General features: G+C 49.8%; 9 protein-coding genes across 9 annotated transcripts; 5 read left to right on the forward strand and 4 right to left on the reverse strand.

Moving 5' to 3' along the window:
• Positions 1-1047: 1047 nt before the first annotated feature.
• Positions 1048-1503, reverse strand: EI90DRAFT_2888503 (PAS domain-containing protein; the record flags this gene model as incomplete). Its single annotated transcript, XM_039053976.1, has 2 exons — positions 1048-1269; positions 1342-1503. Coding segments are annotated over 2 exons (384 nt in total), but the record flags the coding sequence as incomplete, so codon positions are not given.
• Positions 1504-2340: 837 nt separating this feature from the next.
• On the forward strand, positions 2341-4781 carry EI90DRAFT_2921163 (uncharacterized protein; the record flags this gene model as incomplete). The annotated part of the gene is made up of 12 exons (XM_039054767.1): positions 2341-2581; positions 2729-2796; positions 2862-2934; positions 3026-3096; positions 3197-3214; positions 3316-3363; positions 3469-3542; positions 3747-3910; positions 3937-4130; positions 4162-4262; positions 4413-4584; positions 4650-4781. The coding sequence occupies 12 exons, from the start codon at positions 2341-2343 to the stop codon at positions 4779-4781; spliced, it is 1356 nt and encodes a 451-aa protein (XP_038915683.1).
• Positions 4782-5490: 709 nt separating this feature from the next.
• On the forward strand, positions 5491-7349 carry EI90DRAFT_1094224 (uncharacterized protein). Its single transcript, XM_039051484.1, has 5 exons — positions 5491-5524; positions 5613-5763; positions 5868-6005; positions 6495-7001; positions 7120-7349. The coding sequence occupies exons 2-5, from the start codon at positions 5694-5696 to the stop codon at positions 7164-7166; spliced, it is 762 nt and encodes a 253-aa protein (XP_038915684.1). The 5' UTR covers positions 5491-5524; positions 5613-5693; the 3' UTR covers positions 7167-7349.
• Positions 7350-7366: 17 nt separating this feature from the next.
• EI90DRAFT_2921468 (tRNA intron endonuclease) lies at positions 7367-7887 on the forward strand (the record flags this gene model as incomplete). Its single annotated transcript, XM_039054777.1, has 2 exons — positions 7367-7577; positions 7694-7887. Coding segments are annotated over 2 exons (405 nt in total), but the record flags the coding sequence as incomplete, so codon positions are not given.
• Positions 7888-11016: 3129 nt separating this feature from the next.
• EI90DRAFT_3059236 (uncharacterized protein) lies at positions 11017-12699 on the forward strand. Its single transcript, XM_039060420.1, has 5 exons — positions 11017-11180; positions 11254-11396; positions 11542-11640; positions 11696-11765; positions 11833-12699. The coding sequence occupies exons 2-5, from the start codon at positions 11322-11324 to the stop codon at positions 12420-12422; spliced, it is 834 nt and encodes a 277-aa protein (XP_038915686.1). The 5' UTR covers positions 11017-11180; positions 11254-11321; the 3' UTR covers positions 12423-12699.
• EI90DRAFT_3280889 (kinase-like domain-containing protein) lies at positions 12638-15788 on the reverse strand (the record flags this gene model as incomplete). The annotated part of the gene is made up of 13 exons (XM_039066788.1): positions 12638-13217; positions 13274-13850; positions 13901-14052; positions 14112-14216; positions 14278-14486; positions 14543-14575; positions 14632-14740; positions 14795-14831; positions 14887-14934; positions 14995-15123; positions 15220-15250; positions 15323-15374; positions 15690-15788. The coding sequence occupies 13 exons, from the start codon at positions 15786-15788 to the stop codon at positions 13047-13049; spliced, it is 1752 nt and encodes a 583-aa protein (XP_038915687.1). The 3' UTR covers positions 12638-13046.
• Positions 15789-17072: 1284 nt separating this feature from the next.
• EI90DRAFT_3289659 (Peroxin 13, N-terminal region-domain-containing protein) lies at positions 17073-18469 on the reverse strand (the record flags this gene model as incomplete). The annotated part of the gene is made up of 2 exons (XM_039067180.1): positions 17073-17514; positions 17538-18469. The coding sequence occupies 2 exons, from the start codon at positions 18467-18469 to the stop codon at positions 17352-17354; spliced, it is 1095 nt and encodes a 364-aa protein (XP_038915688.1). The 3' UTR covers positions 17073-17351.
• An 844-nt stretch (positions 18470-19313) lies between these two features.
• Positions 19314-20293, forward strand: EI90DRAFT_3154819 (uncharacterized protein). Its single transcript, XM_039065954.1, has 2 exons — positions 19314-19489; positions 19540-20293. Exons 1-2 carry the CDS (start codon positions 19341-19343, stop codon positions 19991-19993), a joined length of 603 nt encoding a protein of 200 aa, XP_038915689.1. The 5' UTR covers positions 19314-19340; the 3' UTR covers positions 19994-20293.
• Positions 20294-21237: 944 nt separating this feature from the next.
• On the reverse strand, positions 21238-23170 carry EI90DRAFT_3145697 (uncharacterized protein; the record flags this gene model as incomplete). The annotated part of the gene is made up of 7 exons (XM_039065326.1): positions 21238-21327; positions 21383-21593; positions 21646-21757; positions 21815-22152; positions 22208-22614; positions 22673-23116; positions 23168-23170. 7 exons carry the CDS (start codon positions 23168-23170, stop codon positions 21238-21240), a joined length of 1605 nt encoding a protein of 534 aa, XP_038915690.1.

A 23170-nucleotide genomic window follows, 5' to 3' on the forward strand; every position in this document is an offset into this window, starting at 1 on the left:
AAACAGGGAGGATACAAAGTGATGGTAATGGCACGGGGATCATTCGTGATAGCAGCTCTCATACACGTCAACTGGGCAGGTCGGACATTCTCTGTGGCTGCTACTTGGGAGGGAGAAGGTGACGGGACTTCCCTAGCGGCAACACGCACATCATCCAAAGCTTCTTCGAGAGCTTGATGATATTCGTTTTGGACCCAATCATGTAAGCGCGTACCTATGATTTGATCCTTTGGGCTCTCGAAAATCTTTCGAGCCCCACAGGCCACGCCAAGAATCAACCCTCCTTCCAGGCTGACGTGCGCCCAACATTCATTATCTCCATCCCCTCCTCCAAATTCGATCTGAGACCATGACAAGCGAGGGATGGTGAGTGCCCGGGACGAGAGTAAGATAAGTGCCTCATCCGTGTAGTCAATGTGTACACGACCGACAGACTCGAGCCAAACGTACTGGGGATGTTGTGCCAAGGACGAAGAAGCCATCGGCTTCCGTCGAGCTCGAAACATCAAGCAAATGGGCTGGTTACGCCGTCGATAGTAAGCGGCGATATCGCTCGAGGTGGCGGACTGAGGCAAGTTGGGAAGAGTAATAACCGCACGAATCTCTTTCATAACAGGATCGAGGTCAGCGTCATGTAGGAGTTTATCGAGTCGCTGGGACGTGAGTTCTTCTGGGTCATATCCAAGCACAGATTTGACGCGAGGGGAGGCGTATTGGATGGCGCCCTCAGGGGAGAAGGCAATGAGGAAGTCTGAAGGCAGTGGGATAGTCGGAAGTGTTTTTCAGCCGGCAAATCCCAAGAGAGGGAGGGAGAAAAGATAACAAGTGGGAGGAGACCAAGTCCTTACCGTCTGATTGTTCGACCAGGATATTGTTAATGTGGCGACGCTGGTCTTTAGGATCGTCCGGCAACCCCATGATTTCTTTGAGCCGGTTCGAAAAGGGGTTCTCTGCGGGCGTTTGGACACGGGATGGGGGGCCAGGAGCAAGGCGTTGGACATCCACCTGGAAACCCACCCAATACCGCACCTCATCTGTATCCCCTCGGACTGGAATCCCGGTGATCAAATTGTGAAACTGATCGCCATTTTTTCGATAGTTTATCAGAGATATTTGGAACTCGGAGTTGGTGCTCAATGCGGCGCGAATCCTGTTGAGGCTGAGGGCGTTAAGTTCGTTCGTTCGATGGTCAAGTGCACCATTCGGCCATTGGAGGAATCTGCAATTGCGCCCTATGCACTCTCTTGACTCGTATCCAGTGAGCCGGGTCTACGCATATTGGGGATAGAATGGTCAGCTGGGGTTATCCACTCGCTCAAAGCCGAACACGGAGGGACATACGAATGCAGGATTCACGTAGACAATGGTGAGGTCTGGCTTGAGGGCGTCAGCAACAAGGAAGGCACATGAAAAATCGACGGGGCCAAGCGCGACTGTCGGGTTGGGCCGATTGACAAGACGGGTGATGGTGTCCATGATGTCGAAACCACTTGAGGAGAAGAGAACAGGGGAGGGGGACAATTGAGACATCCCAGCCAAGTGACGGTAAGCGGCAGCACCGTGAGCGATATGGATCGGATGCCTTGGTGAAGATGAGGACCTGCTGTTTGAGTTCATTGTTCGAGGTGAAGATGGAAGACTGGCCCGGGAGGGAACAAATATAGGTCAAATAACGAGGTTAAAGCAAGGTAGAAGGGGGAGGGAGGGTTGGAGGGAGAGGGCGAGGCTGATGAGCTGCTTAAGCATTGTTTGAAACGCGCGGGGAGAAAATAGTCAGTGATTGTAAAAACAAAATATTAAATTGCCAAAAATGAAAATTTACATTACTTTTTTGCTTTTTTAAACCCTTAACGGTCTCGTCACACCCTTATGGCAATGCACATTGAGGATACCCTGATTGGTTCCGATGGCGGGGCACTATCGAGGCTTAATGAGATCTTCTCCTCAGAATAGAATGAAATACGGGGATTTATGCGCCACAAAAGCGTAGATCCTTCCCTCCAGATCTCGTCCATTCAATCTCATTCCAGCCCAATTGGAATCTCTGCGACAAGCGCCAACATTCTGTCTAACCGCCTGTCAATATGGCCCATAATTACTGTTTGACAACACCGACAAGTGAGACGCGTCATGAGCTTTGACTAAAGATGGACATGTCACGTGGTTTGGCCCTTCCATTCCAGATGACCAAGCCTTCAATTCAAAACACTATTGTCTCCTCTTTCACACGGACATGCGCACAAATTCCCGGCCAGATCCCGTGACGTGAAGTGGTCAATTTGACCTTTTGGGACAACAGGTCACGCCCCCTTTTCTCTTCTTGGCATCTACAAATCATCAATGAGCGGTGCCGCTAGCTCATCTTCCACAACAAGAAGGCCCCTTCCATCCACTTCACCTCCTGTCCCAAACGGACCTCCTCTCGTTACCCCTGATGCTCCCCGCCCCACCGCTAGTGGTCGCCCGAAAAAGAAAGCTCCAGAACCACCCGATCCTGTCTCCATATATGAAAGCGTGCGAAACAGGATTGCAGCGCTTGAAGAGTTTGAAAATCGCGAGGAGGAAGAAGACCAGAAAACGGGTAATTACTTTTATCCTTTCACCTCTCTTTCTGCCTTCCTTTTGAGCCAAAAAGTAGAACCAATGGGGTTCCGTGTGTGCATGCCATGCATGCATGCGTGGTAGAACGAACGCGTGTTTCTCATAGCCCTTCTTCTTTTTCGAACAGCCGAGGAGGCCAACTTGCGAGTGAAAGACATGTCTGATTCAGCTATTCATCAGAAATACGTCGAGCTTGTAAGCACATTGTTACACCGTCACAAGAAAGATGTTTCGCACCTATCTCAATCCAACCCGCACAGTATCAACAACTCAAGCGTGTCGAGCGAGAACACGTTAGGGAAAGGCAGAAATTAATCAAGGATAAAGATGCCAGTTGAGTTTTCCACATTACACTTCCTATCTCCGTAAAGGGCTCCCACTTTTGGAGTTACGCTAATGATTTACCTTCTTCCATATTCGCTAGCCAGGTCCCAATTGAATAAGGCCAATTTAGCACGTACTAAGCTCGAGAATCTGGCCAGAGAGCTTCAGAAGGTGTGTTGACTGATCCATACACACTTGCCGATCCGCATGAGCTTTTCCCCCCGGTCCTCAAGAGCAACGGCACTAATTACTTCCTCTTCTGACTATACAGGACAACAAGCGGCTCAGAGTACGCAACTGCTGCTCATCCTTAGAACCTCATCGCGCCGTTTAATACCCTCCCTTTTTCCAATTTTTTCGAACTCTCTTCTCCGAATTCCTAATGAGCAGGAAGATAGCAAGCGATTGCTTTCAAGTGTTGAAGATGCCCAAGAAGTGGTAAGCGGTTGTCTCTGCAATTACCAACTCGTACCCCTTCCAAAATGCGCCCGCTCTGGGGATTTCTGTCGACTCACATTTTCTGATCAAAAGCTTTTCGAAAAGATCGAAACCATGAAGAACGAAATCGAACGACGAGTCGATGATGTTAAATCCCGTCGTCAAAGCTTTCGCGACTCGTTCCAAACGATGGCTCTCGTTCCCGCTCGCCATTCCGCTACCAATAGCAATAGGAGTAGTAATATAGGTGAAAATAACTCTCCTGAACGAAAGAGTATCGTCGCTACCAACACCATTGCCACTACGAACATCAACAGTGCTCAGCCATCACCGCCGCCGTCTCTGTCGCCACCGCTGTCACCATCATTGTCATCTCCCAAGAGCGAATTCTTCATCAAAGTAATGTGCAAATATCGTGTTGAGCTTGCCTTTAAAGTAACGCGTAAGATGAAACTCGAGAGGTTATTCAGTGCATGGTCTATGCGGATGGCCTCTTCGGACAATTCTGCTGTCAATGCCTCCACCGACGCTGATGCTAAAAGCAGCGGTTCGAACCCCAATCCGCGAGCTTAGTGAAGGAATATTTTTCTCACCCTGCAACTACTGCTGTCACTGTTGCTGATTTCATTTTTACGCACTACGGGAGGAGTCTCAATGGGGATAATACGGTTGAAGAAGCAGGGATCGAGGAGAACGATGTGATCATTGCTATTGAAATGATGGATCTTACGGAGGATGGTGTGGTACGCCTTGATACATTTTCTTTTGTTTTTAACCGTTTCATGCGTGCCAATTCAGGGTGATCTTGTGCTGACGAGTCAAAGGGAACGGTTGAAGAAACACTGGCAAGAAGATCCGATAGAGTATGGACACGCGTTTCCTTCGGAACTTGTTGCTGTGTACTGATTCTCCTTCCCTCGTGGCGACGTGTCTTCATCAGAGCGAGGAAAGCAGTAGACGAAATTTTGACACAATGTCCGTTTTTTTCCTTTCCCTACGTCAATCACTGCATTCTATTGATCACCAACCTGTACCTGGACATGGAACAGAGTGCAGACGCGCCTCATTGACCTGTTACGACAATACGAATTACGGGAACGGCATTTTGAAGCCATCTTGCGTTCGAAAGAACTAGAAGTTCTCCTAGCCAAGGCTCGTGCGGAGGAACAGAAGAATATTGCCGAAGCCGAAAAAGATGGGTTGAAAGCCGTGCAATCGGATGTGAGTTTCCCCTTTGGGTTCCCCCTTTTTTTATGATTTACGTTCGCGTGGACGTTCATTTCTAGAATAAACAATTGCAACAGTCGATAGAAGCGATGCATTCTTCTCAGACGAAGTTAATGGACAAACTGATAGCATGCTGTAAAGAGGCAAGTTATTGTATTCGCCCCCCAAATCTCCATCTTCTATCTTACTAATGACCCGTCCGCCCGTTGCCATTTTGATGAATTTCGCTTTGCGGCACCGAACAATGCTCATACACATTCTTACCTCTTCAGCCAACGGGGGAGAACAGTCAGCGACTGTTCGCTTTTTTGCGAGAGGAATTACAGAAACGGGGGAGTTTGTTTGGTGCAAAGTTGGATCAGAACGACATGGGTGGGACAGTTCATGTCGCCAGTAGTAGTAATCCTACCACTTGACCAAAAGTATATACTAGCACCACATTTAAGTTTACATGTGGCAATGGGGGTCTAGATCGATGAGTGTGGCTGTTCGGCTCCGTCATGTTCACTCTTTGACGAAGTTGGAAATTGGAAATGCACCCACGCAATCTGGTGTTCAACAATCAGTAGATATTATGTATCAAAGGCTATCCACCCAGCTCGACAAGATGCCTACAAAGAGACAGCTGGCAGCTGATTCTTGGGGAACATGTGCCCCCCTCTAATTTTATCACAAATCCCTGCATCCCCATCAAAAGCGGTGCCAGAAGTGTGTAATTGTACCGTAAGCTATGTGTATATTGGGCCAAACTTGCCAGCGATAGCGATCCTTTCCTTAAGTTCATTTAGAACAGATCCCCCCGTGTTTGACTAATAATAAGCACACCACGTTTTCTTTTCATTCTTTGTTTATTTTCTTTTTTCTTCCTCCTCTGGTGCCTCGCTCCAAGTAATTCTTAGCTGGAAAATCCTCACTGGGCTGGCTTGCTGATGAGGTGTGCCAAGGAAAACATGCGGATCACTTGTGATCAGCATAACTCAGTTCTGTCATTTGCCAACCCCCCAATAACTGATTGCCCTAAGCCTTGGACATAATGTTCTCACGATCTTGGAAATTTGGTCACGCGCCCTCGCTTTCGGGCGCTAAAACCTTGCTTGGCGCGGATGACCAGTTCGAGGAAGAAGATTGCGATTTACGTATCAAATCATCGAGGATACGTATGGACACCGGAAGGTGCCTTTCTTTCTTTCTTTCTTCTCCTCTCTCCCTTGTCTTCCTCCTACTGAACGCGATCGAGTTGCTTACTTCCTCGTTTACGACGAAAATTGCCCAGCTAGAGGTCTCCCGATTACGATCTGAAGCACGCGTGGCGGGCATTCTGATTGGGACATTGCCCAGCATCGCCCAGCAGAACGTGTTTCTCGGCTTGCCGTTATTACTTCTCCCTGAAGAAGTAGCATTTCTTGTCGATAAAGGCAAGTGATATTGTCCTCCTTTTCTTTCGGATCTAGGGGTGCCAGGCTGGGTATTCCAGATTCAACCCAAATGGATCCCATCGACCGTAGGGCCTGGCCACCGTTCGGCCTGATGCCGGCCGAGCCTGAATGCAAAAGTTCGCTCCGGCTGTTCAAAAACTGAATCAGAGTCTGGCAATCCCATTTGGGTTCCCCCCCCACCCCACGCGCTTGCTTTTCTTTTTGCATGCCTGCATGCATGCTAGTTTCCTTGTTTTCTTTTTGCCGAAATGAAATACTTGGCTAATCAACATGATTGCGATTGCCCCGCCTTGGACTCCTGCACACGTTCCGGATGCCCGCTCGTCGCCCTCATCTAATTGAAAATGATTCGTCCCGTTGGGGGGGGGTTCTCTTCTTCTCTTCATCCAACTCCCTGCTTTCCTGTCACGGTCTCACCCAATTACCGGCCAACTCCATTTTCCAATCGACAAACGGCTGCCGAAATAGGTATCGCTGAACTCCATGATGACTCCACCATGTCCAATTCCCACGATTGCCCCACATCCATCCAACTCCGACCCGACCAATCTGCCCAGCCTCAAATTTCCATCGAATCAGCGGTAGCAGCAGCTGCAGGGATGGGAGTGGCAAAGGAATGCTCAGGATCATCGATCTTAACGGAGTCCCGGATGGTGTCGTCCGTCCGAGGTGATGAGTCTAAAGAGGAAGGAGAGAAAGAAGAAACGACGAAGAAAATGTTAGAGGAAGATGCGGCACCAGTGATGGATCGAGAAGAGGGGGATGATGGGTCTAGCACCCTTCCTCAGCCGCACTCTTTGTTGCCACAGCCCAAGCCGCCAACGGAATTGGCAATGTCCATTAAGGCCGAGTTGGAGTTGGGGTCAAATGGCAACAACGATAACGACAACAACATCCTAACCGAACAAGAGGGTGACGATGCCGTTAATAAAGTGGAAGAAGATGGTGAGAAGGAAATCGACAGGAAAAAGCCGAGTAAGACTTATCGCCACTTTGTTTCTACTTCGCTACCCTTCACAATCGTCCCATACGTCCTTACACGTCCCCCTTCTCCCCCTTCTTCCATAGCATCATTACCCGTTGAGGGGAACAGTTTTCCGCGTCTTGAAACAGAAGATGGAGCCAGGGAGGGGAATTTGAAACAACGGGATCAACCATTTGTACCCGCCGCAATTGACGATGAACTAGTACAACCACCCTCCATCTTACTCGCCTCCCCTACTTCCCCCCTCAGTATCCCTCTTATCTCATCTCCATCATTTCACCTTCCTAACACTCCAACAACGCCAGCCGCCGCCACATCCGCACAGCCAACGCTTGCGTCAGCATCGAATGCGCGTACAATCGAGATCCCAACGACCTCCATTTCATTTCCATGGTACAATCCCCGAGTCTATTCGTCTTTAGCCGATGCGCGAATCGCCGGGATATGGTCTTACCCTTCCAACGTAGAAGAGCGGGCGCGCTGTGCCGTTTTTCGTGATCTATCCGAAAAAGGGTATTATATGGGAAGCGGACTCAAGTTCGGTGGGGATTGGCTCGTGTATCCAGGTGAGTTTGTTCTTTTGTATCTCTTCTTATACCGATTTCACATTCGCCGATTTTTCCCTCTTCTTTTCTTCCTTCCCCTTCACTCGCTGTTCCCTTTTTTGGTTGGAAAAAATGAGGCGATCCATTGCGATACCATTCCCACTTTGTCGCGACGGTCTTTTCAAGACCCACATCAACGTTAAGACCAATCGATGTCGTGGCTTTTGGTCGATTGGGAACGGCAACGAGAAAAACGCACCTTCTTTGTGGATACGATGACGAGACGGGCATCGTAGATTATTACTCTATCGAATGGGCTGGTTTTGGTTGAAATTCCTTTACATAAAGAAAACCCTTCCCTCCCTAATATATCACATCTGCCGTCCTTGTTTTGTCCTTTTGTAGTTAGCCATTCTGGCCAGCAAGCTTAAGCGATGTGAAACTGAGGAATCCTGAATGAAGAAAGGGTTTACATATGTATATGCTTCTATGCAAGTATGCGTACGAGAAGGGGTGGAAGGTGCTTGCACTTGCATTGGGGCACCATTTTGGCTGAATACCCCATGATCCCTGAAACTGACCTTTGAATAGATAAGATGGAAGTCGCTTGATGCAGCACGTGTGTTGACATTGAGAGAAACCATCGCAATCTTGGCAGGAATGATCGTTGATCGATAATACCAATTCCGATCCCCGTCGGGGCGTGTCTGGGTCAGGTCCAAGATTGCTCGATATTAAAAAAAAAAGAATCTATTCGTAACACAAGTACCTTTTGGGCTGGGCGAATCGAACGATTGGGATAGAAGGGCCACGCGTTCGCTGAATCAGACCGTCTATTTGTATGCACGGACCGAGATTTCACACTTGATCAAGAGAGAGGGGGGCGAGCTCGGATCCGAGAGCGTAGGGAGGGGAAAGTGGATTGGTTCGTCCCGGTATACAATCAACCCCCATGCATACAAAACTTGCACTGCTTTATGGTATCTCTTTTTGGGCGCGAGCGAATCGCCAGTGAAAATAAGTGGAGCCAAAGCCGCAATCTCATCCAATTCCATGCGCATACCATGCTGGCGGGGACTGTTACAGCAGCACCACATATGTGCTCCTTGAGGGCACTGCACCAGTGGGGGCTGAGGGCGTGCAGTGATTATCAATGTACCTGCCGAGTCTAGAACGATCTGTGGCTAAAGGGCGCGTGATCGTGCTTGGAGATGACAATATTGATATGGCAAGGAAGTTGCCATGGCTTGCGCCATACCCTTTCCCTCTCGCTTGTGGAAGGCCATGGAAGGGAGAGGAACTAAAAAGTGGGGCCGACAGTTATCTGTATTGAGCGGATAGTGGCGGGCAGTAGCTGGCAGCAGCAAGGACAACGCGTGAACAGTCAACTTAATCAGATCACTGGACACTGATGCGGGCCAGATTAACGTGAAGAAAACCGCAAATATAATCTAGATGGGTATGGACATTCGGTAGTCGGTAACGGGACCGGCTGGAATATCAGATCTCAGATCTTTCTCCTGTAATTAGGAGATTGGTTGAAAGCTAATTAGCTGATTGATTGCTAGTCGTTTCGATAGCGCCGAGTTCAAAGACAGTACTGGGCTTCCGTAAGGTGCATAGACTCAATTATCCGTGATTAAGAGATGATCCGAGATCTAACAGAGAAAAAGCTGAGCAGCGGTCCGGGCAGCATCCAGTGTCAGGGGCTGAGATCGATACACCATTCCATATACCATATACATGCAGAATAGACCAATATGGGTAGCGGACGGTGTGTATAGCCAGTGACAAAGGATGCATGCAGCAAATTATATTCGAACAGTGGTTGGGACAAAGTTAGAAACTGAGCAGTGAGAGGCGAAATGGTCTCCTTGAAGCAAAGTTCCCCGGTTTGATTTGAGGAGCGGATCCTTTCAAGTAGAAATATGGCAGCTCGACTTGTTCCTATAAAGGCGAATGTGGCGCGACTATGTGGCGTGCATCTAGATCCACTGTAATGGCGCCATCAATAAAGTGTGTCTGGTTAGCATGTGTGGCATGGCGGCGAGGTTCCATGCTTTGCGAGCGGGTCATGAGATGCGAGTAACACCAGAGAGACATATCACGGATTCCAGGGTTCGCCAGATCCAGAGGTATTTCCCAGAAAAAAAGAAGAGTCGGGGCCTGGCATGCACAGCAGTGGCTGCTCGGGCATGACGGAGGGTCACTGCAGTACCGCCCGCGGTCCCAGCAACACGAGGGCTTCTCACGGCTACCTCAGAAGATTCAAAACTAGGTCCACATAGAATCGAAGTAGTCTCCTGCATGCCATGTGTCTGTCCCACACTAGTTTAGTCCCGCTGACTCGACTAAGCACGCTAATCTCCGAGCAGTGCGTTCCTTAGCGCCCGGCGATCCCCGATTGAATTACAACCTTCCACTGGTTACTTTCTGGAAAGTAGTGGATCTGATGGAGTTCGCCAGCCTTACAGGCTTCAGACAACCAGCAGGCTGTCAGGGACTACCTCGAAAAATCCTAGTCTCTTCTTGTGGAACTAAATTGTTTCCTTGGGAGGTCAAACGACCAATGACGACAGACGCCGATAAGTTGCCAGGGACCAAGTGACCTGCCAGCACAGAGTTAGGAAGTTGAAGTTTTGTGCGGTCTGATTGGGCCGCATCCAAGATTAGCATTGCAATGGCCATCTGGAACCATCATTGGTCCATGCTCGGATTGCCGTCTGCTTTTTTTCCACCATTCTTACTCCGGTTCCAGCCTAGATTGCCGGATTACTTGCCCGTCTCTCGGCCCTCGCCAGAACTTACTCTCTGCTAATCAATTGGTCAGCCCAGCCATTTTGGAGTTGACATCATGAAATAATCCGCCAGCCGTGCGGTTACCATGTGGATGTCTGTCGGTTGCAATTGTCGAGTTACAGGGATGCTCTGAGATGGCTTTTGTTCGGTTCTGGGCCTCCCTACCCAACCGAAGGATTGTAAATCAATGAAGCCACTTACAGTTTCTTTCAGAACTCTCTGGCTCTTACTCACCTCACTCATGCTATAGAGGAAAAGCTATTGTTTCCGAATCACTACGCTTGTCTCAGATATCTTCTCAGTCGCCTGCCATGGCAACTGAGAAATTCTTACAGCTATGTAGTGTTACAGGTTCAGCGTAATTTTTTTTTTCGTTTATTGAGCACAATGCTGTCACTGAACCCTCCACATTCCCCCCCTACGGCAAGGATCGGCATAAGGAATACGCGACAGTGATTGCGCGTGAAAGGCCGGCTCCAGCCAAATGACTATGTCCCTGCCTAGTTCTCTTCCTTGGCATCCGCACTCTGGGTTGCTTAAAGACACTACGTCTTGCCTTCAAAAAGACAGTATCTGTCTGTCCCATTGACATGAGTGATTACGGTTGCGTCACCCACTGGCTCGCATTACGAACCAGGTGCTGACATGACCAGCTTCCGTAGATCGTGAACCATCCCGATCCATGAGGAGTTGCGCTGCAATTCGAAATTAAACGCTCGAAAAGCCGGAACATGCTCAGCACACCCGTAGCACCAGCATTCATTCCTCTCACCCAGGGTCATCTCATGAGCCGAGTAATTGGCCGCCGCGATCACACACGTGTCGGTTCGTACAGGCACTATAAGCCTCCCCAGATTTTCACTCGATTGACGATAACTCTAAATTCGCTCTACATAAGTTTGACAAATCAGTGCATTCCCCTTCCAACCTTTCTCTCCGATTTCACTTTCGCGTAGCACCGCCAACATGTCCCTCAGGCCCAACGTCGTAAACCCACTGCGCGACATTCCGGGCTGCTTTGCATGCCGTCTCAGAGGAAAGGCAAGTAGAGCTCCCATATTCCCTGATCCATGACACACTGTTGCATGCGTTCGCTCTTTCGCGGCCCTACGGCGTCAAAACCTCTCTAACACCTATCCTACAAAACATGAATGCCAAAAATTGGCTGAATCGCCTTAATTCTCAGGGATGCCATCGAAGTTCCAGTGATGATGGATGTGACATGTGTCGCTTTGCACATGTGGAGTGCCTTCCATGTCCACCACCACTTCCAAAATTAATCAAGGTGAGTGGTGAAACCGTTTACAATCACAAAACATTCCGCCTCAGTTTCGTCTCAGGAATGTCCGAAAGCAAAGGCTTGCGTCACTGAAATTCGATCCCTTTCGAACGGAAATCGGGTTGGCATAGGTCAGTGTACAAATCTTGGTTGTCCTGTATCTACAGTCTATCATTTTTAAACTCAACTTCAACATAGCCAAACTCCCGAAGACTTGTGCCTTCGCTCGGGAATTTTTCAACCTGGTGGGGGACCAAACCCAACTACTTGAAGACCAGGGAATTTACAATGTGGATTTACGATCCCCGCGCACTCCTCCCCAGTCATCCAGTAGCACTCAGTATAGTGTTGGAAACCAACCAACTCTGGGCGCTCCGCCTGCATTAGATGTTGGTATGAACATGTTATCGTATACAACCATTGGCACTTACCCCACACCGAACCGTTGTGTGAACTATTACTCGTTCCCGCCAACCCCCTCGCCCGCTACACATGCGGATCTCAACCCCGGCTACATCTACGATGCGAGGTACGCTAGCACCAGCGTGGCATCTAGTTTTCCGTCCCCAACCAATCATGACCCTTCGATCCCCACCCCTCCAATGGCGAGTGGGGCTCTCGGGAACACTTGCCCCCTTCCGTCTCCGCCCGTGTCTCCCAATGCGTATCATGGTCAAAGCACCCCGCTGCACACCGACTGCCCCACGTTGTATCATCTCGAAGCCATAGCCCAAAGTTTGGGCTACACGCTTGTTCCCCTGCAGAGCCGACTTCAACATCATCCTTGAAAATTCACCAGTGCCATCAGACCATTGTGACTTCTGGCGTCCCTTCAGTAACATGCAATGCTAATACCAGTGTCAATCCAATCGAATTATGTATGCGTGGCTTCGTTTGTGAGCCGCTGGGATTCCTGCTTTTGTTCGGCTATGTAGTGCATCTTTTCTTCGTCATATTGCGGTGTCACGCCCGCAGGCCCGCCTTCTCCATGAATCCGACTTGTATTTACTCATTCCCCATCCATGTGGTTTCCAGCCTAAATTAGGTTGATGCAAAGAAATTCGCCTATTGAGATAAGATTTCCTTCCCCAAGCCCCGCCACCCGCCGCTCACTGGGCGTCAATCTGTCCAACATCCGCTGCGGTGACATCTTCGTACGGATCGTGACTACCCTGAAAGAACACGCGCGTACTGGCTCAGGGACTATCGCAACTACACCAAGACGGAAGGTGGAGATGTACAACCAATAAACAATGATTATCAATTAAAGACGCATGACGGTACGCAAGAAAAGTCAGTTGCTCAAATTAAAGGGAAGGAAAATAAAGTGGCCCCATGGAAAAAAGAAAAGAAAAGAAACTGGCTAACGAATGCAAGCCAAGAAAAAAATTTCACCCTCCAATCAAACTGTGTCATCTCGAAGAAGCGGCGGTTTCCCACTCATCTACATGCTCAACAGAGTCCACGATTTCGTTCACAAACTCGTTCGCTAACCCCGGAATGATATGCTCTGCGTCTGTAAATGCCCGCTGTAAGTTTGTTAACGCAACACGCGCTTCTTGGGTATTGACTCGAGGGAATAACTGGTTACGAGGATATCCGTGAGGTGTTTTTGTTTTAAGCAAGGTATGGCACGTACCGACGCAATGATGGGCAGAATGACTGAATCCAACATCGTTCGATCGGCCAAATCATCAATCTGTCCCTCACCCACTGCCAAATCATCATCGTCAGGATCATCGTCCCAATGATGGGGGCCACCTCTCACTGTCCCTTGTGGTGAGTCCGCCGACGCCCCTGCAGCTCGGACCCTAGGGATACCCGGCAACTCTCCTTTGACCACAATCTCTTCGGATGGTAGGTTCTGTAATGCTGATGAACCTGAGGATGTACTGCTCATCGTGGCTTGCCTTGCACGGCGTATCATGCTACCGCTTTGATATGGGGGTCCTGCTTTGAATTCTGGAGAGGAAGGAGCCGCTGCTACCTTCGTGCTGTGCGTTTGGGAGTATGAGGGGGGAGCGAAACGATTCCCAGGTGTTGAAAGTTCATCTTTCGGGTGAGAGTTTGGATGAATATCTTCTTCGGTTATTGACAACCCTTGCATGCTCAAGGCTACCGCCACATGATTCGTCCCTTTCCCTATTGTTTGCTTCCGTGAAGCAGTTCTGACGGTGCCGAAATCCCACATGTCCTCTTCTGGTTCGTCTTCATCCCTTGATTGACTTTAGAACGATAAGAGACGGAGGAGAATCATAACACTCACTGTTCCTCGTGCCCTCGCCGGTCGTCCTCGTCGTGTCTCCCACCCCCTTCCGCACGCCACCGTTCATGGCGCTCTATCAGTTCCGTTAGGTAGCTCGTCTTTTTTGCTATTCTGATCCACTTGTGTTTTAGTAGATCTCGAGCGGTTGGACGCTGGAAAATACAAAATGGAGATAGGAAAGCACCCAGAAGGGGGAAGGCACACTGCTTACATCGCGAGGATCCCTAGAAAGACACAGCGATATGAACTCTTTGAAAAGCTTTGAGAAATTGCCTTCCAAAACAGGAGGGGGATTTTTGGGTATCAAAAACAAAACCTTTTATGTGCGGATACAAGTATCAGAACACAAAATACCACGTAGAGCATTCGATGCTCACTTTCATAGGATGAAGCTCAGCATACGGGGGCTCGCCTTTCGCGAGCTCGATCGCAGTGATTCCTAAACTCCATATATCCGCCTTATGATCGTACCCTGACTGCTTGATCACTTCCGGACTCATCCAATATGGCGTGCCAACGAATGTATTCTTCTTCGCGGACAATGTCCCGCTTAACTGCCCAGAGACTCCGAAGTCTGCTAGTTTTACTGGAGACGAGCTGTGATCAGTTGCGGAGTGTCACGAAACCACATATTCACTCTACCCTCTCCGGAAGCGTTGAGTAATATATTCGCAGCTGGATCCGTCAAGGTGGTTGGTGGTACGATTCCCTATAGGTTTGGTGATTCGTACCTTTTATGTCACGATGCAGTTTGCCTTCGACGTGCAGGTACTCTAGGCCCTTCAATAATTCACGTATTATGATTGCGATATACTCTTCCCGAAAAATTCCTGGTTTCATCTGTGTAACATGCAGCTATTTAGCACTAAGAGGACCGTGGGTTAAATGATGAACACTTGCAAGGTCTGAGCATGATCCCCCAGAGCAGTATCTGGTGAGCAACGTCAACGAAAGCCTCAGCGGAGTGCGGACTAAGAGACACGGACTCCATCACAATCCATAGATGCGATCCTTTTAGATACGACCCGTAATATCTGAATAACGCCTAAAGTGTGAAATCACGCACCCAACATTGCCCCAAACTGATCACTCACTTGGTTACATGCGCCGAATCAAGCTGGCTAAGGATTTGAATCTCTTGCTGTATATCCTCAATTTCATCCTCCGCACTTTCAAGATCAATAATCTTGATAGCAACAGTTTGTTGGGTCCGTTTATCGTATCTGTGGCACCGACCGGCCACCAAATAATCAGTAAACGAGATTCCATTTCACAAGAAATCAAGCCACGCGTGGAAGTACGCGTCAACGAGCACTGACCCTTTGTATACCTCTCCGAAAGAACCTTTGCCTAATGGGAAACGCCAAAGAACGTCAGATCGCAGCATGATCGGAATGTTGGTCGTCCTGGAAAACATCGTACCTATACGGTCCTGCTTTACATAAAAATCCTCAGGATCTGAGTAGCGGGAGTCCTAGAGTGTTCGAAAGAATGTCATAAGAGAGGTGGCGCCTAGCCCGAAAGGAATGCTTGCCATCTGGACCGGAGCGACTCAAGCTCTAGGGTATTCAGGGGAAGTGATGATGGAAATGTGCGACTCAGAACTCTGCGTCCTGATATGTCTGAGGCGCTCTAGAACTGGTTTCTTTGACCACAGGAGGCAAGCTTTGCGATGATTGAGGTGTTCGGCCAAAAGTGTTTGGAGCGATGCTGGTAACGTGACTTGCAAACAGTCCCACACAAGACCGTGAGAAACGATTCCGCCAAGCCCTTAGGAGTTTTGAGACACGTTTTTCTTTATTGTAAAAGGTTTCGCTCTGCAGGATCTGATATACGAGTTGCAGTTAAAAATAGGAGACTCGAAGCACTCCTTGACTCCCCGCTCCATCGCCCCTATTTGCTACTGTTATTTGACCCTTAGGGGTATGGGATCCAAGTGTTGGTGGGTGGCTGGCGGTGCCAACTGGTTTTTCAGTGCTCCACTTTGATAAATGTTGGTGTCCTGCCTGGCGAGCGTTAAGAACCTAGCGCTGGGTTACCCATAGGGCATTGTTACTGTAGTCCCCCCACTCCCTCAATTGAACCTCTCGTAGGATGTAAGATGTCCAGTCGTTTCTGGAAGTATGTAGATCTATTTGGACTGGCACGCGTCAATATTAGGACACTGAAATTTGTCATCATCTTGCCCTTATGTATTTTCTTACGTTTCCATTACGTCATCCCAGTTGTCTGCTGACCTCTTCCCAGATGTGCGCTCATGCCCAGAGCAGCCAAAGCGCAGGCGCTTTGGTGAGCTAGCACTCAGCAGAAGCTTCCTCCCGACGTGAAACCGGTTAAATTCCGTTTGAAATGGTACCACTCCAAACATTCTCGCATGTATATCGCTGCTGGTAGAGGTGGTGCTAGCAGTGGCCTCAACCGTTCCCTCTTGTCGTGAGAGGTCACTACACGACCGCCTCCCCACCCGTTCCACGTGGGGATGAGGGCATCTCAGCGCCTGCTCTCTCAAGCGCCCCGCGCTTCGACCTTTCCTGGGCCAGCCAAATCCACTGCCCATATCCATCCCTCTGCTCTGAGAGGTCTAAGATGGTCCAGGCGACCATCTCAGCATCTGCTGAGTGCCGGCTCACCGAAGCGTTGCGCGCTTCAGCTTTTTCTGGGCTGGTCAAATGCCCCTACTCTTTCCTCTCGTTCTGTCAAAGACAGTCTACCCGACTGTCGTCCATCCCCTGTCTCTGAGGCTGCTGTCGAATCTCCTGCCCCAACTGTTCCTCTCATCCTGAGAGACCAGTGGTAGTTCCTATGACTGCTTCCCCACCCCAGGCCGACTGACCACCCTCGCGCTTTGACCCTTTCTAGGTCAAACTGTCCAGTGGCTTCCACCACTGCTCGTGGGCGACCAGCTCCATCCGTACGCATAGGAACGACACAGGCAATGCATTCTATGTCGTCCCCAGCTCAGGAAGATGGCTCTTCAGCTCAGGAGGATGGCTCTTCAGCCATTGCTGGTTGTTATCTCAACATGCGCCGGTGTCCCATCACCTAGCTGTGGAAGCCTGGCCACTTCACTACAATACCCTAATCACTTTCGTTATTGTCTTTGTCTTCATCGATGAAAAGCAACTCTGAAAGGCTCCACTTCCTTTTTTTGATTGTATTATCTTGTGTTGTGATATGAATTTGATTATGTAACCCTTGCAACGTCACAGAACGAAATAAGTGGGTCCAGTGAAGCGCGATGCACAAGCACTTCCAGTCGCGATGACACGGTCATTTGTCAAAAGCGTCATAATTAGATGCACACTATGGACAATATACGCCGGCCAGGAAGTCGGACGACGATGCTACGGGGAATATACAGTGTTGAAATCGTCCAAGCTCCAAAAGCCGACGTGGTGAGTAAATAAGAGAACAGTCAGTCAAAGCAACGCATCGATCCAACATTAAGCAATCAAACAATTTTCGGGGCCAAAAGTGCCGCATCAGGTGTGGGGGCGGAAGTTGGCAGGGGAGCAGGCAGGGGACTCGCTTCCTTCTGCTTGATAATCTCGACGAAATCCCTGGGGAACCATCCCTCCCGCCATCTCTTGTTCGTCCTCTCCACCACTCTCCTTCTGCACCCGTAACAGGGTCTAACGTACTCAGAATGGCTACAATCTCGCCTTTTGCGAGACCTAACTCGACGGGATCTTGTGTCGTAAAAGGATAGACAGCTCTTGCGAAAGAGAGTTTTGAGGGATCAATGGGGACCTGTTGAGCTGCTAATTGTTCAGGAGAGGGAAGACGGCGCGAGAGCATCTTGACGAGGCGATGCATGAGATAGGGGAGGCCAAAGACGGCGAGGAGGAAAACTAGAAGGGGTTTTCTGCTTGGTTTCGGTGAAGGAGTGCCAGGAGTGCCTCCACGTTGCGGTTGTGGGGTGGAGAGAAAACGTTTGAACTCCTCCGACATGCTAGGCTTTTCGCCCTTCCACCATCCCCGGAGCCAGGCGACGAGGCCAAACACGCCAAAAACCTGGCTCAGAGCACCCCTCAGCTGAGAGAATTGATCTGCTACACCAAGCATGGCGAAGAAAGATGACTGTGTTGCCATGAACGTGGAGTCCAGCATTTGTGCAAATCCACCGAAAGTTTGAACGATCGATTGGATGAGAGCGAAAGTTTGTGATGTGCTTGAGCCTAGCTGTTGAGCAAGCGAGGGATTGTTGGGATCCATCCCGATCATTCCTGGCATACCATACCCCATCCCGCCGTACATCCCGCCATAGCCCCCGTATGTAGAGCCATATCCTCCATAGCCGCTGTACCCTCCATAAGTGGAGTAAGGCGACGAGTACGTGCCAAAGCGGTTATAAGGTTGTGCATAAGGGTTAAGGGCGTTCGTGGTCGCTGGTGTCGTTGCAATTGAGGGAGTGAGGGTGGAAGGCCGGCTGGGGAGGGAGGGTACTGATTCCGATAATGCGGAGGTTGCAGAAGCCATTGTTGGAACAGCAGGCGGAGCTGCGGTAGAGGAGAGTGCCGCTGCAGTCCCCGCTCTCTCCCAAGGCTTTGGTGGCGACGCGCCTGGCATTGCTTACGATCTGATGAGAAGAAGGATGCAGACCTCCGAGTCGTTTGACTTTGCGCTGGCCTTGTGATTTCTCCAAGTTCCGGTAAATCGGGAATAGCCGCAGCTCGCATCAACGTAATCAGCATCGCCTCATCATGCTGGTTGAGTGAGGGATACACCGCGAACACCGTGATCTGTGTCCTGGCGGCTTGCTGCTCTGATCTCTTCACTTACCAGGTGCAGTACTGGGTACTTCTGTTGCGGCGCCATCGCCCCGTCCGACGCTCTCCACGCCCGACAATTACCGTTGCCGCTTTCCTCCACATGCTTCGCTCTGCTACGCGATGGGTTACATTGGGTCACCGGAACCTACGCTTATATTTGCAGGATTTTTTCCCCTTCTAGAGCACATCTGCGGCCTTTGCTCCGCGCGTAGCTTGGACCGACGACGTGCATGCCCGCTTCTGGCTGACTGGATGGCGTTGCTTCCCTGTGCACGTTGCTCGTAAATTAGATGCCATGAGCTCGATATATATGACTCGCTCGGCCCTGAGTTATTTCCATCATCACCTTCTCATTTTTCGTGCAAAATTACTCTATTTGGTACTCGGGGCGCTCCCTCCTCGTGTTTACCTTTTCTCTTTGGAGCGTCATTTTCCTTTACCATGAGGCGGTCTCTTCTCTTCAACAATGCTGTGTTAGCTTGATAATCATTCGATCGCGCGGTGCAAGCGCGCTGGTGAACTAGCTTTCTTGACAAATCTGGACGTTTCATCATCCGAAGTATTTAGCGGAATCTCACGACGGTCATAGCATTTGACTACTTAATGGTTTTAAACAATTCTGTTTTCGTTGAACAAGCCCTCTCCTCTTTTTCTCAATCCTAACTTTAATGACGTCGACCGTCGCCATCGTCCTCAGCGTGGTCATTCCTTTATTCTTTTTTACTCTCTTCGTCACACTGGCCGCGGTCTATAGGCGCTATCGCCGTCTATCCCAAACCAACTCCTCTGATGAGCGCTCGAGTCAGACTCGAAATTTGTACGTGGACCACCCCCTGCTGCTTTTCGCTGTTAAGTACCTTGATATAGACCGACTGACGCTCCTCCCGATCGGGCGGCTACTCCATCAAGTGAGCTACCAAGGGCTATCCCACTCCAACCCATATACATACCCGGTTCCACGCAACATCCATCAATGTCAACAGTCCGGACACGCACGGGTCCATACGCTCAGTCCACCCATACCGACCAGAGACCAGGTTCATCAGTCACCATTCTCCCCACTATCCCCCCAGATTCCGCGCGTTCACCACCAAGAACAACTCCTCCCACCACCCCATTTAGTTTCCCTCCTACGTCCCCGACATCGCCATCCTCACCAGCTGGACAAGTCGCTTCCGATGAAGAAGACGTTGCGGGTTCCAGCGTTCCATCCGCGCGGACGATTGATCTAGACGCGTCGGATGAATTCGCGCGCGACTTATTCTACCTACCACCTCCCCCTAAACGCACACGTCAGCTAGATGAAGGGCAAATTGTATGACGCTCCTTCAACCCCGAGTCCACTCCGTTCCTGGGAATAGGTTTTCAAGACAACCGGTCTGGCCTACGGATCCATGTCTGCAGAGTTCCGCCTCTGGCATCAATGATCGCCATCCATTACCCTCTCTTGAACGTTTCCTGATGGGAGCTTTTTCGGTTCAGGAGGCTATGAGGATTAAGACCATCATCATGAACCCCATCACTGTATCACCTCCGCTCCGCTCAGCCCGAAATAACACGTTCCCGGACTCCCGTCTCCCCCTCCGTTACTTCTCTAGTGGTGCAATCATCGTACGACAACAAGCAAACGTTTCTTCAGGTCTGCTCGCAACGCTACCGATAATTGACGCCTTTTTTGGATTTATTTTGTCTCTGTTCGGACCGGCAAGCGCGGCAGTGCTGTATCTTCCTCTTTCATTCATATTCCCCTTAACCTTCCACCATATTACCAGACCAATTGGATATAATGTTCCGTACCTGTACCTTTCGCGTAGGTGTATGGCTCCCTTCAAAAAATTTTCCAATTGTAGTATAATGTTGTGTATTTCGAGTAATTCGCGCAGAGCTCTGGATTTTGGACAAAATGTATTATCTGGATTCCGAGTTAACGTTCCCTGGAGAGTCGCAAAGCAATCAGGGGTGTTGAGCGTTAATATCGGGTAGTGTTGTATCCCGGCCAGCTGCGTGCGTGGGCAGCTATAAACCGAAAGTTCCTTCTCTCCTATATTCCCTTCCCAGCAATCCCAGATGTCTGAACCAGCCTGGTTTCCGGGTGTTTCCGTGGGGGGCCTGCAGGGAATTCCGGGGTTTGATTATCTGAAAACGCGACTTTCCCGAAATTCCCCACTCCGACCCGAAAAAAGGTTCATTTGCCCTGACACAGCTTAGCTTCTGGGGTCCTGCCGTGTGTGACGGGTACGTTGAAGGGTCAGCTGCAGCAGCTACGTGACAGCGGAATCTCTTCGACTTACTAATGGCGCTTTTTTCGCGCGCGGAGGTACTGCACTGCCAACAACGATGCTGCTGTGCTGAAACAAGCTTAACCTTCTTCATACTAGATCCAGGCATTACGTTGGCACTCATATTCCCGCGGCCTCCCAGCGTGTTTGTGGCAGAGGATACCGAGTTTGGGGAACATCACGCCAGTACCAGTGTGCCCCCGTGCACAAGGGTAACGGAGACCATGGTCCGCGCTGAATGAAAGAGATAATCATTAACTACACCCTGATAAGCTACTTGATTGATCTAGACGACAACATATTCATCTGTAGTCAATGACAATTCTTGTGAGAACTCTACGTTTTCACCGCTGTCAAGCTGAGAAGCGCCATCCACCTATGCAAAAGTTGTATCTTAACATCATATGTAACCACTGGAAATCTAAACTTACAGTGATGCCTAATAGGCTGCTTAATCCCGTGAAATTCACCTTGACAGGGAAGAAACCCGACGGCTCCTCCCCACCAACGGAGAACTCAAGGCTGCCAGCGCGAGAGTCATCGTTGTACGAGATACGCTGGACGGTCCAGAGAAGTGAATGTGTAGATGGATCTACAGCCCAATCACCCGTAAACGAGGCAACGGTCGGGTAGCCTCCCTCCCTAGATTACATGTCGGTTCCAGCACGAGGTGCACTAGCGGGACGATACTTACGGAAGAGGGATGGAGATAACCAAATTAATGAGTTCCAGAGACTCGTTCTCAAGTTCATATTCAATGTTCACATCGCACGTCCCATTGCCAGATGGGGACGGCCAACAATTGACTAGAAAGATTCAAGTCAAATGTTGAAATTTCAATCGGGAACGAACCTGAAACGCACTTGACAGGGGTACCAGACTCTCATCTTTGCTTTGGGCACGCCATCTTAGCACACCCAAAGGTGTCCCGATTGGCCAACTGCGGTTTGCGTCTTTGAGTTTGATCTCTTTCTCCAACCCTGACCCGCCGCCGCGTGCCAAATTCGGGTGATATTTGAACTGGAGACCCTTGGAGCCCAGAGAGGACGCCAACTCGGAAGGAGAGCAAAGCGAAAGCTTGACACGAGAGACGGATGGGTCGGAAATCAAAAGGTTGAGATCGCCTTTAATTTCGAAAGACTTTAGACCTCCAGCTTGAAGGAGTGTGAGGGATATTTGCTCGCGCGTGTTGATGTGCACCCTACGAAGAAGTTCAGCTGCTCATCGAGTGAACAAAAATTTTCATCGCAACGCACTTTTGTTTAGTTACGGCCGGCGGGGCGATCTGGGTGATTTGAAGCGGAGCTTCCGGTTCAGGTGATGCTGCCGACAGCTCCTCTGGGGGCGTAGCAACCTCGTCGGCCAACGCGTCGATAAGGCCAGCTTGTTTCGGCTTTTTCCCAAGTTTCATACCGCTTCCCTTAAAGGCCGGTGCTTTCGGTGTGCTGCTGGCAGCAGTGAAAGTAGATGCTTTTGGTGTTGGCTCAGGCGAATCGAAACGGGGAAGGCTGGAGTAGCCAGTGAGACCACCGCCAAGACTTGAATAACCGCCGGGAACGGCACCTGAGCCACTCATTTGTGCGCGCTTCATTTGTTCGCGACGCTGCAGCTCCAACTGTTTTGCGCGTCGTTTGAGTTCTTCCTTCGCCTCTGCCTCCTTGTTCTGTGTATGCAGGTATTTCCGTCAGTGAGCACAAGGAACGCGGCTATCCTCTTCTTACCCTAGAAATGATCTCCTGAATCTTCTCTTCGTGGCTTTCCATCTCAAGAACATTGCGTATCTGCATCAAATTGATGTTCTCCCGGTAGCCTAGACTAATCACTTCATCGAACGCGTTTAAGAGTTCGTATGCATTTCGAGAAACTTCTTTCTCGTCAGCATTCCGGCAATGGTCAGACACGACGCGAGTGACGAGGTGGAGAGTGTCAATATCCTGGAGAATGTTCGATGCTTTGTTGGTGATGAGAAGGATATATAGCTCTTCGAGAGGCTGATAGACATATCGAACGTCGGCTGTTTCAACGGACGTATGCTGGCTATTAGTGGGGATTAGTCTGGGAAACGAGGAGAGTAATCCTTCGATTCGGGAGCGAGGCATTTCTCGAAATTGTCGAGAAATGACTGGTCTCCCGCTTTTTGTTACAATTGAAGCCGCAAGGACAACCTATATTGAAGGATCGTCAATCGATATTTTCCCATTAGAGAAACAACGCACCAT

Source organism: Cantharellus anzutake, assembly GCF_015039405.1.
Source record: "Cantharellus anzutake strain C23 chromosome Unknown EI90scaffold_25, whole genome shotgun sequence".
Taxonomy (NCBI): Eukaryota; Fungi; Basidiomycota; class Agaricomycetes; order Cantharellales; family Hydnaceae; genus Cantharellus; species Cantharellus anzutake.